Source organism: Dermacentor silvarum, chromosome 2, assembly GCF_013339745.2.
Source record: "Dermacentor silvarum isolate Dsil-2018 chromosome 2, BIME_Dsil_1.4, whole genome shotgun sequence".
Taxonomy (NCBI): Eukaryota; Metazoa; Arthropoda; class Arachnida; order Ixodida; family Ixodidae; genus Dermacentor; species Dermacentor silvarum.
This window is the reverse complement of record NC_051155.1, coordinates 3,467,368-3,494,935: the sequence shown is the minus strand read 5'-3', so window position 1 is coordinate 3,494,935 and position 27,568 is coordinate 3,467,368. Positions and strand designations below refer to the sequence as shown.

At 47.7% G+C, this 27,568-nt stretch overlaps 1 protein-coding gene across 1 annotated transcript in view; it reads left to right on the top strand.

The window, feature by feature from the left end:
- Window positions 1-27,568, top strand: part of LOC119441288 (probable ubiquitin carboxyl-terminal hydrolase FAF-X) — a 540,581-nt gene that overhangs the window by 397,684 nt on the left and 115,329 nt on the right. The window contains 1 exon segment of the mRNA XM_049661116.1: window positions 10,021-10,265. Within this exon segment, the coding sequence (XP_049517073.1) occupies window positions 10,021-10,265 (245 nt within the window).

Below are 27,568 nucleotides of genomic sequence, written 5' to 3'. Positions count from 1 at the left end.
ACGCAGGAGCGAAATCGAACACCAACGAGGGGAAGGCAAACGATGGGTTTCTGATCAGCGATCAGTGTCAAGACGTCTCAGTGAAAATAGAGGCGCGGCGGCGTATTGTGGTGCGTAAGTGGGTGTTTCAAAGGTGGTATGCATTGTTGGGGCGCGGTGGCGACAGAAGCTTGCCACATGGCCAGCAATGGCGCAGGCGAAGCAGATAGGCCGGTTGTCTTCGAGTGCGCCACGATGCGGTTGGATGAAAAAACTGCGGTGACGGTCGGGCAACTGGAAATGAAGCCAGATGCATGGACGATGAAAAGGAAGCTGTCGGCGGAGGTGGCCGTGCAACCACGGCTGCATAACTGAGCGGCAGCGACGTAGGGTGAGTAGTAAAGTTGGTGTAGGACTGCGGCACACTCATAGGATTGGGTGGGGGGGGGGGGGGGTGTAGGAGCGGCAGGATGTGCTTCCCATATCTGATTCCGGATGGGTTGCTGTAGCGTTGTAGTCAAAGCTGCCGTAGGTGCGTCACTGTGAGGCAGCAGCGATAGCTGCCTGGCCACCTCTTCACGAATAAAATCTTTGATATGCTGCGATAGGGTCGAGTTGGCCAGAAGGTCGGTAGAAACCGCGATGCTCGAGACATAATCGGCGTCTTCAATGTTCTGGCGAACGATGGAAAGTTGGCGGCGCAGCTTGTCAAAGCTCCGGCGTAGGTTACTAAGGATGGATACGCTCGTTGGGGTTTTTGCCAGCAGCATCTGGAATGTGCCGTCCTCAATGCCCTTGAGGATACGCTTGATCTTGTCATCCTCTGACATGCTGGGATTTACCCGCTTGCACAAATCGAGAAAATCCTCGATGTAGCTGGTGAATGTCTCTCCAGGCTGCTCTGCGCGCTGGCGGAGATGCTGTTCAGCACGTAGCTTACGCACAGCGGGGCGTTAAAACACTTCGGCAAAAAGGGTCTTAAATGCTGACCAGCTTGAAAAGTCTGATTCGTGGTTGAAGAACCACAGTTTGGCTAGGTCGGCGAGGTAGAAAGACAGATGCGACAGCTTAGACTCGACGTCCCATTTGTTATGGGCACTTACACGTTCGTACGATAAGAGCCAGTCTTCCACGTCGTGTTCGGCGGTCCCACTGAAAATGGGTGGGTTGCGATGAAGAGGGATGCTGGCGCAGACGACAGTGGCAGCCGGCGGTGCAGGCAACGAAGTGGCTGGATCAGGCATCGTGCAAGGCGATCGTGTTGGTGTTGGCAGGGTTCGAGTGCGGGGCTCCAGGACGAGGCAAAGGATCTCAGCAACCTCCACTAAATGCGACGAGTTTTATTGTCGTCGATAACGTTGCAAGAACGCTAGGTACAGGTATATGCACTGCAAGGGCTGTTCGTAGCACGGGGTTCCCTCGCGATCACGGCACAGTCCTTCGTCTTCCTCTTCAGTCGGCACATACACAGGGGCGCCTCTGCTTCATGACACTGTAAAAAAAATTGTAATGAAGTTCTCCTGTCAGTACTTGAAAATATAGACGTCAGGGTGTGGGGAGTTGCGTAACTGACTGCCCCCCCTCTCCCGGTCGGAAGATCTCCCAGCTTTAGTTTCTGTGAACTTGGCAGGTATGTAATATTGCAAGTATTGCAAGTGTGAGATTAATGTACTCTCAAACATGCAATGAACGGGGTGCAGACTACCCGGAGACTATTTCAAAAAGTAAACGAGTGCTTTCATTCATTCTTGTGCACGTTTTCTATGTACAAAATAATTAAAGTTATTTGCTCACCTTCCCTTTGTATTCTTAGATTTTTTCATACTATAATGAAACTATTTTCAAGAATGAGAAAATTTGTTCAACTTCCGCTTCTTTTGGGCTTCTTCGTAAAAGCCGCGCCACTTTGTTTTGGCTTCTTTTGGGATGATTATTAGTTTGTTTGCTTTGCGGCATCTGGCAACTCTGCTGTACTCTTATTAAAGGGAACACCAATGGACCTTTTTTCAATTCAGCTATGCGCATGCGCTTACCCTCGCCCCAGCTGCATTCCACGCTGCGCCGCCATCATCGCACGGCAGGTGTGCGAAGTGAGTGCGTGAACCCTTGCATGATCCGCGGCAATTTCCTGAGTTTGAGGGGCTGAACAATAATTTGTCTCGTGTTCTTGGACGAGAATATGGGTAAAGGAAACACTTAGCAGTTCGTGGGAAAAACTGCAAGCACTTTGGTCGATGAAAACGACTACGTGAACTAATGCTCGAGCAATAGGCGCAGCGTTTGCGACAAATCTCATGCCGGGCACTTGCTGTACTGTCGATTGCACAAACCGGCGTGGGACGGTTAACGTATTGTACTGGAGTGGAGCGCACGGTCAAATTAAAAAAAAAAGTACCCCATGTTATCAGTGAGTTATCACACGATTCTTGCTGAGTGAGGCAAGCCTGCGTTCTGGTAACAGTATGACACTAGCGCTGTGATTATTGCACTTCTCGCTTAACGACTGACTCGGAAGTCACGGAGATGTTTTACTCTACTGGTATGTGTACCGCACGGATTTTCCCATTGGCTTAAGAAGGTGTTACCGCATGCAGGCGGAAATAGCTGTACGGTTACGTGGGGCCAAACGAAAAGAAGAATCTCCCCACACAGCCGATCAGAATGCATCGTGTGAGGCCAAAGCGACACACCCGCGGTGCCGCATTATACAAAACTCGCGAGTCTTATTTTTTGCTTGCAAATGAAGCTTTACGCGCCTGACAAAACAACGTGTTGCGTCCACCTACCTTCCGCTTACTCCCCCTCGTACTGTTTGAGTACACTTATTCCCCAGACCATGCCATATACGATAGATATCTCGAGATAAAACAACACTTGCCCTGCAGTACACTCGCAGTACGTGTGCAGAAGTTTTGCGCATTGTTTTTTCATCATGGCGAGCTGCTTGCATGCCCGCTCTTGAGGGCAAGCACTATACGTGCATGCGTAAGTTGACCGCCTCCTTCAAGTCGAGCCACTCCAAACGACGGTCCAGTTTATCCTGAAGAAAGTACTGACCAAGCTGTTGAAGAATAAAGGCTGGTGCATCTCTCCAATCTTGGTTACAAACGGCCTGCACGTCGCATCTGCCTGTTGCCGTCACATTGGTAAATGTAAACTGTGTTATTACTACATGCGAGCAAATACACGCGTGCTAGAGCAGGACGATGAGATGCTACTTCAACAACACAATCGACAGAAGTAAAAAAAAAAAGCAGGGACGGCCATTGCGAGAGACTGCTTGGTCAAACGCTACGATGCTCTGCGTAGAGGCAAGCGGCGGGAGCGCATGTGTCTTGCCTGTCAAATTTAGTTGAAGTGGCGGCCGCTAGAGGGGTCACTTACTGGAAAAAGGTCCATTAGTATTCCACCACTGATAACAACTCAATCCATATACGAAGGTCTGGAAAATATTTTCTAGCGATGGAATCTCTGGCAAATTGAATTAAGTGCTTTTTTTTTTCCTCTGAAGCTGAAGAAATAGCAAAGTTGTCCTAATGGGATTTTCAGTTTAATAGTGGGCCATAGTGTGCTTAAGGGGGGACTAAAGCCCCTTGATCTTAAAAGTAGCGACACTCTCCTCCGCGCGCACGCTTTCCTCCTCAATTCTCCTCGCCCACCGGCTGCGCGCGCTGCGCCCGGCACGCTATTGTGCCTGGGCTCCCGCGGACGGGCCGCAGAATTCCATGGAGGCGCATTATTTTGGGCCAGTTGCGCGCCCCAGTGGCATAGAATATTTTGAAAAATGGTGTTAACAGCATGGGAGAATGCTGAAGGCAACATTTATGATGAGGTTGGTTTCATCTTAAAGCCGTATGAATGACACACACTGATGTAAAAGGAGCTTTGAGGCGAGTTCTATACTCCAGTTATTTTTTCTGCCACATGATACGCTGCTTTACTTTTTGCATCTGATCTAGTATTGCTTGTGGCAGATCGCTCTATGTTTGGCAGTTTTTTCTTGTATGTGCACGCATGTGCACCGCAGGTATTATATTCAGTGTGCCTTCTTATAATGAATTACTGGTGAGAGCATCGTCCGTCCATGTGTTTGTCTCAATGTCAAAGTAGCTTTTGCGCTGTGGTTTCTGCATTGAATAGGACGGTTGCACAATTTCAGTGCGATGAAGCGGTGCCGGCAGCCACTCATCACCCACAATAACAGAATCTGAGGAAAGGTATTTACAGATTATTCTTCAGGCGTCGGTGTCAATGAAGCTTAAAAAATACTCGGTATACCTATGGAAGAAGGCATTCTATATTTTTAGGCAAAAGAAACGCCTCTGGAAAAGGCATTTTGATAGTTCACACCAACATACCGTTAAATTATGTAGTAGGATAGTTAAAATTGGGATTTTGATTAGCGGGGGGCCCTATTGCTGACGTATTGTAGATTGCGAGCAAGCATGCGGTGGCGACAGGCTCTGCATAAAGCATCATAGTGTTGTTGGCTGCGTCGTTAAGCGACCGAGATCAATATTGCTGAAATTATTAGAGGTGGGACAAGGAACAAGCAGCAGCAATCACTTACTACTGTCAGTTCGAGGTGCATGCCGCTGTCGAGGGGGCTTTCTGTGCTTCACGACAGGTTGGTGGGAAAAAATTGTTGGAACTGCGTTGGGCTTCAGCTTTTTTTTTTTTCCAAGTTCTTGTAGTATGCGCGGCTCAAATTGGCCTTCTGTGAAATGTAGCTAGAACATTTATCGAAGAGTTAATCACTCAAGCAGGATGAATAAAACACCCTTTATACAAGTACAAGTGCCTAATACACTGCAGTGGTAACCATTATTGCCTACATAATATTTCCTGCATTTCTACATCATAACCACAATCATTATTTATTGCTCAACTTCGTAATCAAAGTGCATTGATACAATGACATCGGCTTGAGTTACATGGATGGAAAAGGTTTACCCACAGAACAAAACCGAAGAAAGGTGATTTAACGCATTCGCTATTAAAGCAAAGATTCCCGGCCTCCGCCTAGAAGTCGATATCAACAGCAACACCTCCTGTGAATGTGAACACCTCCTGCACATTGCCTGTATCCGTGAGACAACCACATAATAATCGTCACCCACTCACGCGTGCACGGAAGCCCAGTTCAAAGCTAATTCAAGAACTGAAAAAGATTACCAGGTGTCCTTAGCTATCGCCTAAAAGACACGAATACAAGTCTTGTAAAATCTACTGTAATTCACCTCAATCCACACTAATCCACCTTCACGCACCTTATTCGACCTTAACCCACTCTAACCCTCCTTAATACACCTTGATAGAACTTAATCCACCTCAATGCACCCTAATCGTCCTTTATCCACATTATTCAACCTTAAACCACCCTAATCCTCCTTAATACACTTTAATCAACCTTAATCTATCTTAATCTTCCTTCATGCATGTTAATCCACCCTAATCCTCCTTATTATATCTTGATCCACCCTAAAGCACCCTAATCCAGCTTAATCGACCCTAGCCCTCCTTATTTAACCTTAATCCCCCTTAATCAACTTTAAACACCTTAATACAATTGTTAATCAGTCATGAATTTACTTTGCTAATCATTAATGATTTATTATACACGGCTGGACATGATTTGACTCGCTTCTGGCCTTCATTAGGTCACGTTACTTTCTGTACCTCAAACGCTCACCTCGAAACATATCCAACTAAGGGTCTCGCCTTAAAATGTGGACTGGCTGGCACTCATCACCTGCAATACCACGGGTATACTTGCCACTATTTTTTTGGGGCCCTGCATTCATTGTATTTGTGAGTGACACACACATCGAAGCAAGCTGTAAATAGCTCCTCTACAAGCTGCTATTTCGATTTTCAGTAAAACAGGCTACGGATCCTAACAATCACGAAAAGTGCGATCGAGAGGCTGTATCTTTGGGTATATCTGTTCAGTGGAAAGCAGAATCTAGAGTGCTCCATTTCCGATTGAATAAGAGTTGACGACGTGCGAGGTGATGGAGTCCCAGCAGAATATTCAGCATTCTGAGGAGAACCCCATTTTTATGCAACGTACAAATTGCCGCAGCAAAAACGCGAATGAGCAGGTCGGAAGAATTGAAAAAATGCAGCATTAGGGGATGCTTTGATACGAGCAATAAGAAGGCGCCTTACCTCGCAAACAACACTGTTCCTTGTCGGGACAAAGTTCTTTCGGCCAATGTTGTGCAGCCGCTGCTTCTTGCGCAAGCCATCACACTTTCCTTGCGGTATCGTAAAAACTGCATAGCCATCATCACGCTTCTTGCTGCAGTTACATGTGCAGCAGCACGGCATAGCGCTAGCAGACAGTGCTCGAAACAGCGTGCAATGTTAGCGCGCAACGTTCTCTATATGCCGAGCCAGCCGAGCTGAGGCGCAAAATGGCGCGAACGAAAAAGCAAAACGCAAGCTCCGCTCGTTTCCAAGTGCAACGGCAGGGAGACGAATCATCATGCAGGAAAACGCGCCCAAGGCCGTCTGTCGCGGAGGGGACTCGCAAGGGGCGAGGAGGCCGCGCGCCGGCGGCAAAGTACAAAGAGTGGCGGCTCTTTCCTACATCAAGGGACTTTATGGCAATCTAGTGTTGCTTAGAAAGTATTGCTTTCCATTTGTCTTCATGAAAACAGGAGGGCTTTTCATCTTTATGGCAGGTGGTTTCTGTGGGTTATTGTCAGCTCGTTATCAGGCCAATCTGCACGACAGACAAAAGCGGGAAGCACGCATCTCTCTGCCATTCCGCGCAAGAATCGGGGCCTGCACACATCGGCCGCAATCGGCGCTAACGGTAAAGAGTTCTCAAATCGTAAGACCCAGGGCAAGTTTGCGAAACGTACCCTCACACCCACCCCTAGCATTTTTTTTTTTTTTTTTGTCCGCATTCATTTTTGTTTACCGTAAATGTAGCTGCAGCCGCGGGTTAGCGCAGTGCCACATATTTTCGAGCCCGCCATGCAAATCCAAAGCTAGTTTTGTCACGAGTCGCTCAAAGCTACGAATAGAGAGTGTTGTGCGCTGTTGTGTACCCATGACTGGCGTTAGGAACAAGGGGCCACCGTGCGGTATTTCACAAAGATGGCGGCTGTGAACATGCAACGGTCATGCCGTGCACTTGCTTTCATTGGCGAGGCGGTTGTTGGCGTTGCGAGGCTCGTACAGCCGTTGTGAACAGAGCATTGATTGGGTAACTGTAACTTCAGTCGTAGAAACACGACGTCGCAGCTCCAGTTAGGCCTAACAGGCTAGACTGTGTGGCCAGTGGTGTGGCTGTTGTGTGAAAATTCAACGCAAATTTTCTCAATCCGTCGTGGAAAGCTTATCACTAATATGTTCCCACAGGCTGCTCATCAGTGCTCGGTCACGAAAGCGCGCGTATGGGTTAGATTGATGGCTGTTAAAGCACTGCATTTGGGTCCGTGGTCGACCTGCTGGCAACTACTGCGAGCACACATGCCAAGTTCGTCTGTGTGCTCATGTGTGGGTAGAAAGCACCCACCTGCGCGAATCTGCATGTGTGCACACTGAACTTGCATATTGGATGCAATCAACGTGCCATCCGGTCGCTAATCAGATCGATCTTCGCACATGCTCTCGTGCTTTTCATACGCGCTGCTGTTGTAGTTCCCTTTGTCCTCATCACGTTGATCGTTTCAATTAGTATTGTCGACCTGGACGAACCTTGTACTGATAGAGATTGCACACTGTAGGAACAATGCCAAGGTGAAGGCACCGACCGTGTCCGGGTCATTCACCGAAGACCGATATTCAAGAAATCAAATATTAGATATTCAATTCACGAATCAAAATGCGGACATCCACTATGCAATTTGAAATCGAATGTTCGAGTATTCACACACCCCTTCTAGACAGAACTTGAATAAATTAAATTAATAACATTCACATTTTTTCCAATTTTTTTCATTTGCCCATGATGAGTGTATTATAGGCATGCTGGCTTTTAATTAGAACTTTAGAAACATTGCTACCAGTGTCGCTCATCTTTGGCTTTCCTTCAAAGACATTGCGTTAAAACATTTTTCCCAACATAGCCAGGAATGCCCACTGTGTCGTAACCCACCCAGGAGATGTTTACCGTATTTTCCGGTCTATAAGTTGCACCCCCTCAAAACGGCAGTTTTTGTATAAGACACGCCTGTTCGTGATTAAAAAAATTACAGTAAAGTTTCACTTCGTGAAAGTGGGTCACGCACAAGCGCATGGGTGCCATTCCTATATAATTGTGATAGCAATGATATGGACACTCCAGGCACATTTCTGCCATCGTGGTTACCACGATATGCCATAAAAAGGCCAAGGGCGATAACATCGTCCCCATGCGCCGAATGGTGTATGTGTGAGTGAAAGCGTGCGATGGTGAGCCGAATTGCGCACAAGGGAGGAAAGCGGGAAGGCAGCGCGGAAGTGGAGGGGGGAGGGGGGCTTCTACTCTGGTAGCAACTGCGTAGTTTGCTCAGCGGTACGCGTTGTATCTTGAAAGCAATTTGCAGATGCGATGACTTTGGGGTCAGGCGACTCGCGGTTGGCCTACCGCCACTTGCATTGCTGCTGCGTCCTTCTTGCACAGCGCTCAGCAACTCGATCACTAGACGAACCCAGTACCTCCATAGTGCGCACACAACCTGTAGCAAGTGCGCTTCGCTTCAAAATCAAAAAAGAACCTGCGACTTGTATACACTGTGGGGTCTCACATGTGCTCTTGGGAAAAAGGAACGACAACACAGTAGTGCAAACAATCAAAAGGGCATTTATTGCACCTTTCATACACTAATACACACTAGCCGAATTACAACCAATAGAACATTCACACGGGCGCGCGACAAATCAAGGAAGTCCGACTCACCGCGACCCTATTGCGAGCGAATACGTTCGCCCCATGCTATGACACCATCGCCTAGTCGTTCGCGTGTACAGTCACGCGAACGGTGGCGCGTTCGAACGATCCGTGTTCGTCCATACCGGTGTCCTGCTCTTAGCCTCGCGCGACGGTCGCGCGAAGCGGGCCGGCGCACGCGCGAAACGTTTGTGTGTATCGGCCGCCGATCCCAAGCCAAAAAGAGAGAGCCTTCGACCTTTTTCTCCCAAGTCACCCCGCCGTTCGGTGGTGCTAGCATCGCGACACTCGAGCCATCTCTCGCAACGCGCCGCAACCACTACGACCACCGCCAGAACTTAGCCACACGGTGAAGCCGGATCACAGGAGACGCGTGAGAGTCGCGCATCCCCACAACACCAGAAAATATGGTAATTGGTGTCCATAAAGCAGACTCCACTATATTTATTAACTGTTGAGGACACATGGTGCATGGACACATGCTGCACCATATTAGCCTGTGCCTATAGACCTTCCTAAAGATGAAGTGCCACCAGTGACAGCACACTAAGCAGGAACAAAGACAGGACAAGGCGCTACTTGCAACTGTTTATTATAGTCAAAGATGGTTGAATGTATATCCATGCCATGTTAGGAAGCATGTTTAATAATTTTTTTCATTTATTTATTTTATTGACCCTCCGGGCATACAGAGCGCATTATAAAGGGAAGGGCTAACTTTATCTCTGCCGTGTGACACTGCTCTATGCAGAACACAACCGGGAAGTCACAACCGGGAACTCTGCTTATCAAAGACATGGGAATACACGTCTCTGCAGTGTGTCTCTTGGTAATTTTTGCACTATGACTCACCTTGACACCATGAACCAACAAGCTCATATCGCAACCCTAATCTACTTGAGTGCTCTGCTTGCTTGAGACTTGGTTGACTTCCATACATACCTGACTAAATTTGAAGGAATTCACACTGATGGACATTTGTGAAGGTTATGACTTTTTCTGGTTGTAAATTGCAAAACATTTCTATGCTATGTGCACACATGCACGCTCTCGCACAAGCTTTTTTTGCTACGAAATAGGGAAGAGTTGAGAAAATTTAATTTTTTTTTTTTCTCAAAAAGAAACGTTGAGTAACCCTCTGTAAAACAATGCAGGCCCCCTGGTGGTGCATATCGGTGGTACAAGTTTGACGATGGCGAAGTGTCCGAGTGCCGCATGGAGGAGGAAGAGGAAATGAAGAACCAATGCTTTGGGGGCGAGTACATGGGCGAGGTGTTTGACCACATGCTGAAGCGCATGTCCTACCGGCGACAGAAGCGCTGGTGGAATGCCTACATTCTGTTCTACCAGCGAGCACCCCTGGCCGATGCCATGGCGGGCCTGAGCATAAACCCCAAGGGTGAGTTGGGCCATGACAGCTGCTCTGTCATTCAGCTCTGTGTGAAGGTTTTGCAAACTTATTGTGCACACATCATGCCACCTTCATCCTAGAGGCTTTGCCTGAAATATGTTATCGGCATGCGGCATGCATTGATGCTTAGTGTCTAGCAAAAATACAAACTGAATTTTTTATTGCTACAATAGAGTCGTTCTGTCAATTGGGATGGTAATGGCTCTGTAAATTCTTTTTCAATTGTATTTACTGGTATCAATAGTATTGTGATGCATGATTTGTCAAGGGGCTGAATTCAGGCAAGACGATCAGAGAGGACAACTAATATGTACCATTCAACAGTGTGCAGTAATAGACTACCTTTTTGGGGGGGTTTGAGTGATAGTGTGATGCAGCTTACAATGCGCAGTGCATCCGTCTCTTTTAGCCCTCGTCTGCGTGATTCACCAGATCATGTGGATAATCTGGTGGACTTGCCGTTTGATATGTACTGTGTGCGTAGCTTTGCCTTCTGCTTTGATGTGTAGTCCTAGGTTTGAATCCGGGGCATGATTCTCCTCCCCTCCAGTTGTACTTGTGATTGGAGAGGAAAGGTGTGTCTGACGCTTGATGCGACGCACTGTGAGGAGTTTTTTGTCTGAGCACAGTGAGCCCACCCTGCACCGTGTTCATTGCCTCCTGAAGTGCACCCTGAATGTTGGCATCTGAGCTACGTCTTACCCAGAGCATCACATCGTCAGCACACGTCAGGAATTCGTGCCAAGACCGGCGGGAGCTGGGTCATGGAGATATTAAGACGTGTCGAGGATAAGACTGAGGCTAGCGTTGGTGCCTCATCCTGTAAGCTGGATTGTGTCTCATCGCAGTTCTGCTATCCCTATGGCAGCTGTCCAGTCCATCGGGAAAGCCCCGACGTGCACCGACCACAGTGTGATGCGGCATTAAGAATGAGGTCATGAGACACGTCAATGGCTCCGTTGAGATCCAGTGCCAGGATAGCTCTGGTCTGAGCCCAACTAGGGCCTTCGGCAACTTACTCTAATGTCTTAGGTAGACAGATTGGGTCGGTAGCTGGAGAGTGCATCCGGGAAAAAGCCACACGCCTCAAAAAATGGTTGCAGTCGCTCTGCATGCTCTAGTAGTTTTCTTCCGAGGTTGGTGGAGATGGGTTGGATGGGGGTTTACCTAGATTGATTGTGAGAGTAATTTTGGCATGCCACCAATACTTAGGGAGCATGCCCTCCCACCAGTGTTCATAGTAGAAAGATGTAAGTTGGGTGATTGCCTGGTCATCTAGATTTTGGAGTAAGGAGTACCGTATTTTCCGGTGTTTAAGTTGTGGCTTTTTTCAAGATTTTTCGGTGGTGCGTCTTATAGAATGGCGAGACTTGTATATTCTGAGTGGTAGAGGACCAAGGGATCGAGAGCAACCTCCACCACTTGCGAGATAGCTGTTCAACCTCGACGGTTTATTATGCAGGCCGCACGCTGAAGAGAATGACGCTGGCCATGATGACGAATATTTATTTATTTATTTATTTATTTATTTATTTATTTATTTATGATACCCTCAGGGTCAACAGACATTACAGAGGGGAGTGGTATAAAATACAGAAAAACTACAAAATTTTAACTGCAAGAAGCAGCACAATGTTTCTAGTTATGCGATAATAAAAGTACTGAAAGTTGGGCGAGTTGGTATCTATTCATCTTGTAACTGCACCGCGCACACGAGAAACGAGGACAAAAAGGTGAAAGCGACAGACAGGCACTGACTCGCAACTCAGTTTATTTTGGAGGGAAATTACACTCATATATATAAACCCAGTCTGCCTAAAGTGAGCATGTGCAAGAGCATGCGGAAAAATAAAAATAATATAAAAATAATATTTACTATTTTTATTTTTCCACATGCTCTTGCACATGCTCACTTAGGCAGACTGGGTTTATATATATGTGTGTAATTTCCCCCCAAAATAAACTGAGTTGCGAGTCAGTGCCTGTCTGTCGCTTTCACCTTTTTGTCCTCGTTTCTCGTGTGCGCGCTGCAGTTACAAGATGCGATAATAGCTATGAAAAGGCAGAATACATGTTACAAAAAATACTATAAATACAAAGAAGTAGTCCAGTGTTTCTAATTATACAATATTTGCTATTGTGGGGTCTCACACATGCTCTTGGGACAAAGGAACGACAACACAGTAGTGCAAACAATCAAAAGGGCATTTATTGCACCTTTCATACACTAATGCACACTAGCCGAATTACTACCAATTGAACATTCACATGGGCGCGCGACAAATCAAGGAAGTCCGACTCACCGCGACACGATAGCGAGCGAATACGTTTGCCCCATGCTGTGACACCATCGCCTAATCGTTCATGTGTACAGTCACGCGAACGGTGGCATGCTCAAACGATCCGCGTTTGTCCATACCGGTGTCCTGCTCTTAGCCTCGTGCGACGGTCACACGAAGTGGGCCGGCGCACGCGCGAAGCGTTCGTGCGTGTTGGTCGCCAATCCCAAGCCAAAGAGAGAGTGCCTTCGACCTTTTTCTCCCAAATCACCCCGCCGTTCGGTGGTGTTAGCATCGCGACACTCGCGCCATCTCTCGCAATGCGCCGCAACTCCGCCGCCGTAAAGCTACGCGGCGAAGCCGTATTATGGGAGCCATGCGGGGAAAACAACATCAGGGGACGCGTGAGTGTCGCGCATCCCCACACTATAAAGAGGCAAAATGCAACAAGATGTTACAATGCATTAGTTAATAAAGTCACAAATTTTTCGTGATCTGAGATTGTTACTACCAATTTGGGAAGGCAATTCCAATCATTTGATGTGCGTGGCATGTACGACTGTAGGAATGATTCTGTTTTACACAATGGAATGCCAACTTTATGAGCATGATCCAGACGGTGTGAAACATAATGGGGAGGTAGTATTAGTAAATCGCGCAGATAAGGATGATGATACAGTTTGTGAAAAAGGCTTAAGCGAAGCATCGCACGCCGAGAAGCAAGCGTTGGTAGTTTAAGGTTAGCTTTCATTACCGTGATGCTCGAGATTCGATTGTAATTAGAGAGTATAAAACACCGAATTATTTTGCACAAGTTCAAGCGAATGTACCAAATTATAATAATGTGGATCCCAAACCGAAGCGGCATATTCTAACTTAGGGCGAATGAGTGTTTTATATAGCATTAGTTTGAGAGACGAAGGCGATTTTCCAAAGTTACGACGAAGATATCCGAGCATGCGATTAGCGTTGCAGACAACATGAGAGATGTGAGTATCCCATGTTAGATTGCTACTGATGTGAACTCCGAGGTACTTATATGAAGATACGCTGTCGAGTAGTACATTATTTAGGTGATAAATAGTTGAACTAGTAATCTTTCTAGACACTCGCATGAATTTGCATTTTTTACTGCTTAGTTCCATAAGCCAGGTGTTACACCACTCAAAGACGGTGTTAATGTCAGCTTGAAGAAGAGCGGTGTCGTTCGGACCTGTTATTTCTCGGAAAATTATGCAGTCATCGGCAAACAAATGAACGGATGAGCAAATGCAAGATGGTAAATCGTTAATATAATAAATGAGGAAAAGAACAGGGCCGAGGACTGAGCCCTGCGGTACACCAGAATGGACTGTGCATTCTTCAGAATTCGCGCCGTTAGCTGAAACAAACTGAGAACAGTTAGCAAGAAAACTTTCAATCCAGATTAAAATGCAGGGATTGAGGTTAAGTAGTCGTAATTTATAAATGAGCAGTTTGTGACACACTTTGTCAAAGGCTTTAGAAAAGTCAAGAAAAATGCAGTCAGCCAAGGACCTATTGTCAAGAATGGTGTTTAGTTTGTGTACAAAAAGTGTTAATTGAGTTTCACACAAGTATGATCTACGAAATCCATGCTGCGATGGTGCGAAAAATGTGTGTGATTCCGAGAACGTAGCTAGGTGAGAAGCCAAGATATGATTTAGTATCTTGCGAGGTATACTTGTGAGCGAAATTGGTCTGTAATTTAGAGGGGGATGCTTATTGCCTGATTTATGGATTGGAATTACCTTCCCGACGTTCCACTCGGACGGAAGAATACCATCGTGCAATGATTGCTGGAAAATTTTACTTAAGATGATTGGATGTGTAGCAAACTGTGCTTTACAGATGAAGATGAATATATACATATATATAGATGAAGATGAATATGTACAGATGAAGAAGATGAAGGGGTAATATAATGCTCACAATCTGTTTTATTTTTGGGGGAGGGGGGGAAACTGCCGTCAAAATTGGATTGGATGGTATGGCCACGCAGAGTGCGCTGGGTTGGCTTCGTCTGGCAGTTGCTACGTGTTGGGTGTGCACATGGAGCTACCAGGTTCATGTGATCGAGTTGCCGAGCGCTGTGCGAGAAGGATGGAGCAACAACGCAAACGGCAGCAGGCCAACCGTGTCATGAAAGGAAAAGGAAAGGGAAAGGAGCGAGACGAAGCAGCGGCCGAGGACGTCGCTAGGCCTAACCCGTCACCTCTCCCGGCCACGTCAGCAACAGCGACCGGGTCAAACAGGCTCCGAAGATGAGCAGGTGAACGAACCGACTTCAATGCAGCAAGGTTCATGCGACGGTCGGCGAAAATACAACGACACTGAGAAAGGATCAACTAGATTGCCGTCGGGAAAATACGTGTAACAAGAACAACGAACTCAGTAAGAGCGTCCCATCCTTAGTAGCGTCACAACAGTAGGCCAGAGTTGCCAGACTTTCGAGTAGAAAACGTCCAGATTTAATGTAGGTGCAGGTAAGCACATGTTTAGTGTTTATTAGTTCTTTAGGTTGTATTTTTGTCAGCATTTATTTATTCATTGTTCAGTGCGTATTTGAGTTTTTGATTTGAGGTTTTTGAGTTTGTGGTGTGATTAAATATCTGCTTGCTGTGTCGCCATGCGTCTTCCCTCTCCATCTCTTCGAACACCCGCACGCCCCTGAGATCAGTGACAAAACACATCACAAACCGCGAGTCGACCGACCCCAATTTGCAGATTACTTTCAAGATACAGCGCACGCCGCTGGGCAAACTACGCAGTTGCTACCCGAGTACAAGCCACCCCTCTCCCTCCCACGCTGCTTTCCCACTTTCCTCCCTTGTGCACGATTCGGCTCACCATCGCGCGCTTTCACTCGCACATGCACCATTCGGCGTGCGGGAACGGTGTTATCACCCTTGGACTTGATGCAGAACATCGACCACCACGGCAGAAATACACCTGGAGTGTCCATATGCAATTATATAGGAATGGCACCCATACGCTTGCACGTGACCCACATTCATGAATTGAAACGTCTTTCTAATTTTTTTAAATCTCTTACCGAATGAAGAAGTGTGTCTTATACACCGATGCGACTTATATGAATTTTTTTTTCGGACAAACTGCCGTTTTGAGAGGGGTGGGACTTATACAAAGGTGCGGCTTATAGACCGGAAAATACGGCACTGTACATTGTCCCTACCGGGGGCTGTGTTTTGTTTGATACAGTTAAACCTGCTTATAATGAACCTCCATATAACGAATTCCTGGATATATCGAAGTTTTTCTTTTCCCCGCCGTTACTCCATAGAAGCACATGTATTTGAGACCTCTACGTAATGAAGTGGCAGCAGGAGACCCCCTCGATATAAAGAATTTTCCCCTCCGACAGCCTAGAGATTTCGCCCCAAATTTTGTTATTTTTGCGCGAGCAGCAACCGGAAGCACCTTCTCCGCCGCGACGGAATGCGAAGCGAGCGCACGTGTGCGTGCGAGCGTGTGTGAGGCGGGCCTGCATCCCTCGACCCGGCGATCTTGCCGCCGCGGGCGTGACCTTTCCCCCTCCCGTCATTCAAGCCTGATCCTGCCGCTTGCTGCAGCTAGCCTAGCCCGCCAAACAGGCACTCTCCTTTTCCAGTTGATGCTGCGGACGCGCTGGTACACACTGTGACACATCACACTCTATGTCCACGCTGTCAAACGCTGGCAGCGTGTGGAATCGCCGCTGGACAAGCGAGCGAAGTGACCTTCGTGCTGTTGTCTATCGCTTCAACGCAAACTGAGCGCTGAGAGCACACAGCACGCACAAAGGTACGAGCCGCTGACGCACCTACACTGCTAGACTCTGCCCCAACGCAGATCGCTTTCAAGATACGGCCCGCGCGACTGCGCGCCGCCGCGCAGTACGCAGTTGATGCCAGAGTACAGTACGACGCCGCACTGCTATCCCTTTTCTCTCGCCGGTGCCTCGAGCGCAACGGAAGAAGGCGCGCTTCCTCCCTGCTTTTCTTGCGTGCGCGAGATTTAGATGCGGTTGTCAGCTCCCCTCGCACGTTTTCACTCGCACATACAGCATACGGCGCGCGGCGACTGCGTTATCGCCCTTGGACTTTATACGGAATATCTATGAGCCAAAACCAATTTAAGGCCACAACGCGTCATAGACACCATCTTTATATAGAAAATATGTCATAGTTGTCACCCCCGGCACTTTGGGCGGCCAATGCCATCTTCAGCCACAAAGCGAAGCGACATGAAAAGTCAAAATGGCCGCTCGGGCCGGCGCGGGGTGGCAGTTCGCAACGTATGATGTGGGAACGGTCCCACAGTTGCAACGCAACAGCGGGGTTACCAATGCATTGGCTTCTATGTGAGGTGTGCCGGGACCGGCCGAAAACGACGTAACAGAGGGGAAAATGCCGCCCCCGGGAACGTAACAGCGGGGTTCTACTGTAACACTATACGACGCCATCGTGACGCTCGCTCATCGTTTCCGATGCCTCGCGCTTGTGCGAAATGACACGCGTCCACGGTCCACGCAACTGCTACCTCGTGTGACATTCCAAGGATGAGTGCTTCGACGAAAACGGAAAACGGGTGCACGTTACAATTGAGGGCGCGTTAGAATCGAGTAAATACGGTAAGCATTTCTTTTTCGAATTTTCGTGCCGAACCTGCATATAACGAAATCCTCTTTATAACGAAGTTTTTCGGGAATTTGTCAATTTCGTTATATCCAGGTTTAACTGTACTTTGGAGGGTCATGCTGATCTCGTGTTCCGTTATGTCAGCGTCTAGGGCTCTTTCTTCGGTGTAAGGGTAGTTGGGATATTGAGGTTTGGGTCCCTTGCAATGTACCGCTCGCTTCTCTTATTGTTCGAGTATAATTCTTTGAGTATTCTGTGTCCCGGCATTGAATGATGTGAAGGCTTGTTGATTGTACTGCTTCAGTTGTGTAATTAAATGTTGTTTGTGGGCATGTAGCATTGTAAGTTTGCAGGCGCAAGTTGGAATCGGCTAGTGCAAGACAGGGGTAATTGGAGATCGCAGGGAGAGGCCTTAGTCCTGCAGTAGACATAAATATAGGCTGATGATGATGTTGATGAACATTTCCCAGAGCTCGTCCCCGAAAACATTCAAGGATCATCTGCCTTACTTGAGCTCGGAGGGCATTCTGCAGTTCCTGTTTGGTACAACATTGCATGTTGGGGTTGGAATGGACTGTGTTAGTAGTTTGCAGAGGGGCTAATAGGGTTGGCTGTGTAGCCCATGTTACCCTAGCAGGTGCAGGCACTGGTCCTTTTGTGGTGGTGTCTTCTTGGCCGGTGGGGCCCTTCTCTCTTCGCTCCGGGCTCTTTCCTTCTCCAGTCTCTCGCTGGAGACTCCTGGGTTTTGCATGGATTGTGGTGGCTGTGAAGCGTTCCTAAATTTGCTGCAGTAATTTTGTCTCTTGCTTCATTTTCGGGGCTGGCATCGATGGGCATGTGCCATTCTTCAGTGAAACTCTTTAAAATGAAATGCCGACGTGGAGCACTGGATATGTGCCACTCTACAATCAGAAAAAAAAGATGCTTTAAATTTCTCTGATGCTGGACGGAATTGAACCCACGTCACACGGTTTCCTCAAGGACAGCAACTCGAAACTTTAGCAGGCTGCACCACAAATTCCCCGGGTATGTTCACCCCTTGGGTGCCACTGAGTGTGCGGCAAGCGAGGGCACCTCACACCACACTTCTCGTCTCGAAGGCCACGCACGGACTTCTTGGAAGCGCCAACTGGTGCCGCAGCGTGTTTAGAAAAAAAGGCGAGAGAGAAGTCCGGCTTTGCATGTCGCCTTTCTCAGCGTTCGCACACACTGGCGCACCATGCATTTTAGAGGCCATGCGCTGGCATCGCCTGGCAGAAGAAGGAATTCTGTAATTGAAATAACTACATCTGACGGAAATAAAGTTTTCCCTCCATCTCAGTTGACCTCACGGTGTAAGAATAAGCAAGAGAGGTGCTGACACTCTCCCCACAATGCGCACGAAAGCGCCGCCCGCTCGCGTCCAGGTTATGTTCGGCTCGGTTACAGCTCGGTCGGCGCCGTCGTAGAGGGCGCTACGGAATGCAGTCCTAGCCTCGGCGGTGGCTGCCGCTGTTCGTCTTGCTGCTTGCATGTGCGGCCGTGCTGTTTTGAAGGCACGCTTTTTGTTCACGTGCGTTTCATGACCTTCTGCTTGGGTATTGTCGCCGCAGGCCCTCGACAAAGGTGGCAGCGGCCTTCTGATGGGCGTTTGAAATGGGTAGAAAGTGCTTCGTTTCGAACTGCAATTCTGGATACCAGACTTGTGCAGAGCGTATGCCTTTATTCAAAGCGCCGTCCGACAGCAGTCGTCTAGAGCATCTGAGGGCAGACCGAACTCTAATGCCTACCAACCATGTCTGCGCCAAGCATTTTTCAGAGGATCTGATATCGACGGCATATTACGCGGAGCTCGATAAAAGGGTTCCCACCTTATCTCCGAACGGTCCACAGAACCTAACACGGTGAAATAAACCTCGAAAGCCGCTGTGGAATAGAGAACCTTCTGTGTGCCACAGCAGTTTGTGCAAATTTTGCTGTATGTACAAGATATATATTGGGTGGCTTAACTATCATGCACCTAGATTTAAAAATATGCAAATGTCATGTAGCTGGACAGAACCAAGGTAATGTTGTCAGCTGTGGCTTGCAGATACTCAGATTATTTTTTTTGCATTCCACCTAATTACATAATTATTTTGTAATTGAATAATCAACTTTTCTAATGCTATAATTCGATAAATAGTGTGAACGAGAGAATTATACAGCAACATGGAAAACTCCCAATACAGCTTTCTGTTGCGCAATACGTGATACAGTGTAGACCGCTTATAACGTAAGTTGCCGGAGTCGCGAATATCCGCACCATAAGCGGTACCGCACTATAACCAAAGCAACAATTTTCAAGGCCCGCACATATGCAAAACATGGGCACCGAGCCGCCTGGCATATACGACATTCGAGGAATGTGGCTAGAACATTTGCATTCAATTTACAGCCGAATCTCGTTAATTCGAACCAAATCACGTGGCGGCGCCTCCGACCGGCATTGCTCCGGCACCGCCATAGAGTAAAAGCTTAGGAGAGACCCCTCAATGTTGCGCGCGAACAAAAAGAAAACACGGTGGAAATTTCACTCTCTCTTAAATGGCAAGGTCACCGATTCTGCGTTGCGCCGAACATGCGTGTACGTGCCGACGTCTTAGCCACGCTACCGTAGCCACGCGTAGGAAATGGCAGTGAACCCTTCTTTCTCCTTTATGCTTCCTCTACTTTCTAGTCACGTGTTGACCTTGCACACTGCGGCTACGGCGCAGAGGGAAGCACAGCCCAATTTCGAGTGAAGCTGTTTCTTTCATGCAGTCGCCTTAGATTTTTCGTTGAACTTCACACAGCTGTTTTCATATTATAAATTTTGATTTCATAACCACCTTTTCACAGGACAAAATAACAGCTTTGAAACATAAGATTTAGGGGTGCTGTCCCAGGCCAGCCAACGAAACTGCCCACGCCGGCAAACGCCCGCTTCCCGATAACTGCAGAAAACGAAACTTCGGGGATCTAGCGCCGGGCCGTCTGGAGCGGCGGCGCCTGCACGGCGGCGGGCGCGCACGGTGGCAGTTGAAAGTGAGGGAGCTACGAGGGAGGGCGAGGGGAGCCACCGCAGCGGCAGAGTTGCCGAGGGGAAATCCGCTTCCCTGCGGCCCTCCTCCCTCACATTCCATTGTCGCCGCGTGCGCCCTTCGCCGTGCCGTGCCAGCGCCGCCCGCTCCCTGCAGTTTCGTTTACTGCCGTAATCGTGAAGCGAGCATTGGCCGGCGCTGGCAGTTTCGTGGCCCTCGCTCGCTATGCGCGCCGTGACATTTAACGACTCACACTCAAGATTCTGATTTCAGCCTCACTGGCTGTTCATTCGCATCACGTGCCCTTCTCCTCCACTTCGTCTCTCTTTCTTCCTCGAGCACTCCTTGGGGGGCCCATTTGAGGGTAGCGTTCGCCGTCTCCGCTGACTTCCGTACTCCCAGGCAGCCGCACTGTAACTGGTATTTCGTTTCCCGCAACTGCACTATAAGTGATACGTGTATACATGGAGTGCTATGGGAAAATTAACGGGAGTCTGAAAAGACCGCACAATGTCCGGTCCTGCACTATAATCGGTTACGTTATAAGTGGTCTATACTGTACATAAGCGTGTTTTCCGAGCGTGAAAGAAACCCGCCAATACACGCAAAATTGCCGCACGAGTGGCTGCTCGAGGCACTTTGCGTGTATTCGCGGGCTTCTTTCACGCTCGGAAAAACACTTCTAAGAGTGCGTATAGAGCAATAGAAAGCTGTATCGGGAGTCTTTCATGTTGCTCTACAATTTTCTCATTGACACGTGTAATTTAATCATAATATTTGAGAAGTTGATTAATTAATTAAGACTACTTATGTAATTAGCAGAATGTAAAAAAAAATTATCTGAGTATTTCTAAAGGATGGCAACAACATTACTAGGGTTCTGTCCAGCTAAGTGACATTTTCAATTTTAAAATTTTTGGGCACCCTGTATACAGGGTGCACACAGGTCCTTGAAATCCTTGAAAACCCTTGAAATTCAAAATTCCGTTTTCAAGGCCTTGCAAGTCCTGGAATTTCTTTTCCGCGTTTGAGAACCCTTGAATTTTTGGGGTGTTCACGGGGTCCAACAGTGTGGCTCACATTATATGGCGGTTGAGGGTGGTCCCGGCAAACTTCATTGCTTTCCGCAATGCCAGAACTGCGAAGCCAAACTTTCTGCCCGAGGAAGAAGCGAGCGCACGTCTGCCTCGCACAGGGTGCGCACAGGTCCTTGAAATCCTTGAAAACCCTTGAAATTGAAAGTTCCGTTTTCAAGGCCTTGAAAGTCCTGGAATTTCTTTTCCGTCCTTGAAATCCCTTGAATTCTTGGGGTTTTCATGGGGTCCGACAGTGCGACTCGCATTATATGGCAGTTGAGGGTGGTCCCGGCAAACTTCATTGCTTTCCGCAACGCCGGGACCGCGAAGTCAAACTTCCCGCTCGAGGAAGAAGCGAGCGCGTGTCCATCGCGCACTTTTTTCATTTTTTTCCCTCTGGCTTGCTTCGACTTCGGAGTTGGCCAAAAGCCATAAGTTGCTGGCCACAATGAAGCTAGAGCGTCTCGACCTCCTCGGGAAAAATACAAATTGTGCCACCATGCTTATTTGTAACGAAAAAGCAGTTACATGAATCTTAACAGTTGAATTTGGTAGTATTTCACTATTTTCTTTTGGGGGGGGGGGGGGGTTGCCTTGGGCTGGATTTATTGGCAACCCACTAAAAACAGGTACCGCCTCATAGCCTGAGCGTTGTCTGTTGGCCACATTGTGCTTTGTTTATCTGTGTGCGTGCTCCGGTGCCGTCGACGCTTTGTTTGCTTTTCCCCCCGTTTCGGTTGTGGTGCGCATGGTTCAGAATAATGCCTGGGAAATTTAAATTACAAAACGCCGGGCTCAGCAACGACGATTACAAACTTTGGGTTTTGCCGGATACATCGGACCCCCACCGCGCGAAAATTTGAGAGGAGCCTTAGCAGGCTGGATGAGTTTTTTCATGGCCTCCTGAGCTTCAATCCCTCCTACAAAGAGCTGTGGAAAGCAGTCAGGCTGTTGCTTGTTTTGAGCCATGGGCAAGCAACTGTCGAACGGGGGTTCAGCGTCAACCGCCATATGTCCTTAGAGAATTTGAAAGCTTTGTCATACATTTCACAGCGTATCATATGTGACGCAGAGGACAGGGAAGGTGGAATTATGAATGTTCCTGTAACAAAAGAACTCAGTATAGCTGTGTCCGCAGCGAGGCAGCATTACGGTGCACACTTGGAATCGGAAACGAAACGGTACCAGGAAAACTCAAAGCAGACAAAAAGGCGCACAATGTTCATGGAAGAAGTTGAAGGGTTGCAGACGAAGAAAAGAAAGCTTGAGGCAGTCGTTGCCGATTTAACGGCCTTTGCCGATGGATATGCAGAAAAGGCTGAGAGAACTGGTGACATCTCGCACGTGGTGAAATCAAACAGCTTGAGAAAGACTGCAAAAGCGAAGGCTGAAGAACTCAGTAGCATTAAGATGCAAATAGAAAAGAAACTGAAAGACCTGCCCCGAGCTTCAGAATTTCATCTAGTCGAAAGAAACTATACGTGCACTAAGTCAAATAACTTTCCATTGTTCTGTCCAATAAAATGTAACGTGTGTGAACCACCGTATTAAATATCGAAATTTTTTGAAAGGTCCTTGAAAAGTCCTTGAATTTTTTTCTTGGAAACCTGTACGAACCCTGCTCGCACTTTTTCTTTTTTTTTTTTCCCCTGGCTTGCTTCGACTTCGGGGTTGGCCAAAAGCCATAAGTTGCTGGCCATAATGAGGCTAGAGCGTCTCGATCTCCTCGGAAAAAATACAAGTTGTGCTATCATGCTTATTTGTAATGAAAAAGCAGTTACATGAATGTTAATAGTTTAATTTGGTAGTATTTCACTTTTGGGGGGTTTGCCTTGGGCTGAATTTATTGGCAACCCACTAAATACAGGTACAGCCTCATAGCCTGAGCGGTTTCTGTTGGCCGCATTGTGCTTTGTTTATCTGCATGCGCTATGGAGGAAGGAATCAAAACATGGCGTGCGCGCTCTGGTGCCGTCGATGCTTTGTTTGCTTTTTCCCCCGTTTCGGTTGTGGTGCGCATGGTTCAGAATAATGCCTGGGAAATGTAAATTCCAAAGCGCCCATCTCAGCAACGACGATTACAAACTTTGGGTTACGCCGGATACATTGGACCCCCACCGCGCGAAATGCACAACCTGCAGAAAGACGTTCGACATCGCTTCTATGGGCGAATCTGCTCTCAGAAGCCACGCGAAAGCACTGTGCACTCTTGCAAATGGCAGCTGGAAACTCTATACACAACTACCTGGCACCAAGCACAAGCGAGTGGTCCACTGCGTTGGCTCCATCACAGGCGGCTCATCTAAACAGCGCCTGCAAGTCACACGAGGTGCTTACCAATGCAGAAATTCTGTGGACAATGAAAGTGATTACCTCCCACTACTCGTACAGATAATCCACACAAACCGGCAACTTGTCCAAGCGGATGTTTCCCGACAGCAACGTGGCTAAATTATTTTCCTGCGGAGAAAAAAAATGCACGTATATTGCGTGCCATGGGCTCAGAGCATTTTTTTATCGTCCTTGCAACAATAGGTACAGAAGTCTGACTATTACTTCCTGCTTTTTGACGAGTACCAGGAAAACTCAAAGCAGACAAAAAGGCGCACAATCATGGAAGAAGTTGAAGGGTTGCAGATGAAGAAAAAGAAGCTTGAGGCAGTTGTTGCCGATTTAACGGCTTCTGCAGATGAATAGGCAGAAAAGGCTGAGAAAACTGGTGACATCTCGCACGTGGTGAAATCAAACAGCTTGAGAAAGACCGCAAAAGTGAAGGCTCAAGAACTCATCAGCATTAAGATGCAAATAGAAAATAAACTGAAAGACCTGCCCTGAGCTTCACAATTTCATCTAGTTGAATGAAACTTGTGGGGTCTCACATGGGCTCTTGGGACAAAGGAACGACAACACAGTAGTGCAAACAATCAAAAGGGCATTTATTGCGCCTTTCATACACTAATGCACACTAGCCGAATTACTACCAATTGAACATTCACACGGGCGCGCGACAAATCAAGGAAGTCCGATTCACCGCGACCCGATAGCGAGCGAATATGTTCGCCCCATGCTGTGACACCATCGCCTAGTCGTTCACGTGTACAGTCACGCGAACGGTGGCGCGCTCGAACCATCCGTGTTCGTCCATACCGGTGTCCTGCTCTTAGCCTCGCGCGACGGTCGCGCGAAGCGGGCCGGCGCACGCGCGAAGCGTCCGTGCGTGTTGGTCGCCGATCCCAAGCCAAAGAGAGAGCGCCTCCGACCTTTTTCTCCCAAGTGACCCCGCCGTTCGGTGGCGTTAGCATCGCGACACTAGTGCCATCTCTCGCAACGCGCCACAACCACCGCCGGGCTTAGCCACGCAGAGAAGCCGGACTGCAGGAGACATGCGGGGAAAACAACATCAGGGGACGCGTGAGAGTCGCGCATCCCCACAAACTGTACGTGCACTAAGTCAAATCACTTTCCGTTGTTCTGTCCAATAAAGTGTAACGTGTGTTAACTACCGTAATAAACATTTAAATTTTTTGAAAGGTCCTTGAAAGTCCTTGAATTTTTTTCTTGCAAACCTGTACGAACCCTGTGTATAATACTGCTGTTTTCTGTGCAGATGTGTGCCTGATTTTCAAGTTTATTCCATCCTGGCTACTGAATTTTTTTTTTTTTACATTGCGTGTGCGGTGTATATTACACGCTTGCATGTTTTTATTCAACATTTTCCCATTGTGGGAGTGTATGAGAGCATAAGCATCTGGGCTGATTAAACCCTATTAAAATTATCGAGCTTCTTCATGCACAATTTGTTGCCTTTGCAAAAAAAATGTATATGGGATTATTGTGTCGTGGGTGTAAGTGTTATTTGTGGACAGGCTGTAGCATGCATTGTCAAACACGCTTACATTGGCATATTCTCATATGCAATTTAAGAAAAAAGAAAGTCGCCTCTTTCTTTAGATCTTGCAAGAGCCACTTAGTCCTCAATGGACGAAAGCCAAATGAATGATATACACGGTCTATGTTAAGTGGAATTGAAATAAAAACGGCACTTGCTCAGGTTTTCATTCGTAAACTGTATTAGTGATGCTGTAATCCAAGATAAGATGCCTGCCTTCGTCCCGTCTAAAAAATTCCCATTTGAAAGAGTTTTTACATAGCTGATGTGCATTCTCATCTTAAGTTCTAGCCATGAACAGCCACTTTCCTCTAGTGCGTTGCATATTGCAAGCTTGTGCCGTTTCATTCCTTAATTCATATTGCAGCCGTACTGAATTCGCGCAACGATGCTTGAAAGGTTTTCCGAGTGTGAATAGAAGCAGCGATGAGCATGAAATACAACATTTTTCGGCGCCATCACTATTTTCTTTTGATCATGGGCACGTGGGCCAGCGCTTTTACTTTCTTTATGCTTGGATTAACGGCTAGAACGGACGAAACAAATTGTGTGCGCGAGCGTAACTTGAGTGGGCTTTGAGTGCTGCCCGATCGATCCGTGTTCACGTCATTCACGCCCTGCTCAAGTAACCTTCATGATAGCGAAGCAATAAGCCTGGTATACTTATCCTTTAATCTGAAATAACGAATTTCCTTCGAGATTTGAGTTTTATTCGTTCCACTATGAACGAAAATTTACGGAAGCAGAGCAATGTCAAGCCGCCGCTAAGCTGGGACCGCGGCGCCATCTATCGGCTCGCCTGTGCGCTGCCATACATAATCTAGACGCTCGCGTGCGCGCAGTGTGAACACCTTAATGTTCTTACACCGTGGTTGACCTCCACCAATTTATAAGACCGAGACCGACCAAGCTGTCAAGCGCTTTTTATTTTAAAAAAGGAAACGCCCCAGCTCATGCGCTAAGAAGTAGAAGAACAGGGAAGATGATGATGGCTATGTACAAATGAAAATGACGAAGTACGTTAATAGTGTTTACAATATATATTTAATCAGTTATCACTAGGGTGTAACCATTACTATTAATCTGACATCGAATAAGCAAATTGAATACAAAACTTGCAAAGTTAATCGCACGCTTATGTGCTTATAGCTGAATTTTGCTTTGCACCAGCTTCTCTAAAAAGCTAGCTGTATCTCACATACGTACGACCCTACCTGGAATATGCCTCTTCAATCCTGGTCACGGCACACTTACTCGAACGCAACCGTTTGGCTTCATCCCATCCAAGTATGATGAGACCGCCATTGTAGCCTAACCTTAGTCTCCCATCACTTGCAGTCTCCTCTTCTGCCCGAATCTACCAATGCAATAATGCTGCACCTCTCTTCTATTTCTTCTAAAATTCATCATCATAAAGTAGGCGTTTCCTCAACATAGAACGGGGAGGTATCTTAATCATTTCTTCTGAAAACATGCCCAGACTGCCTGCATCTGTGGTCAACATCAGAAATCTTCATTTTCTAGTGCAGTGCCATCTAACACATACCTCACATGAAATCCTTACACATGCTTGCTTTGGTCTTGTGATGAGCAGGTTCTTTTATTTAATGGTTTCAGATGGTCCTCTGAGGCGAAGCCTCCCAGAACCCAATTGAGGACAAAGCCGTTTGTTGAAAAACACACACAATTTTAATAAAACTAGAACGAGAAAAGAAAACCCCATAAAATAAACACTTGAAAACTCATAGTACAAAACACATGTAGCTGGAACGCTAACAATAGGCAAGTTCGGGCAGGCCGCGAGTGCGTAGGCGCACAACAGTCTCGGCGCGGCGAAACGGAGATGAGACGACGAGAGAAGCGGTGTTCTTCTCACCAAAAGGTCGCTGTGTTGGACCGGCTACCAGAGCGTGGCAACTCTGGCTTGGATGAAGAAGGCAGGCGGCTCGGCAGCACGGGCAGACGGCGCTGGCGTTCTGGCCAGGCAGCTGGTCGTGGAGCTCGGGCCCGTAGCCCGACAGCTCTTGTTCTGCCCACGGGCGCAGACGCTCACCGGCCTCGGGCAGCAGCAGTTGACTATCGGGCAGAGTGACGATGCCCAGGAAGGCAGGCGGCTTGGCAGTACGGGTTGACGGTGGCAGCATTCTGGCTGGGCAGCTGGTCGTGGAGCTCGCGCCCGTAGCCCGACAGCTCTCGTTCTGCCCACGGGCGCAGACGCTCACCTGCCTCGGGCAGCAGTTCCCGAACGGATGGAGTAGTGACGCCCATGGAATTGGTTGGCAGGAGGCCCCGTCCGGGCAAAGTCCTAGTGGCTCGGGTCCGGAACCTTATGGCCGTCTTCAACCCCC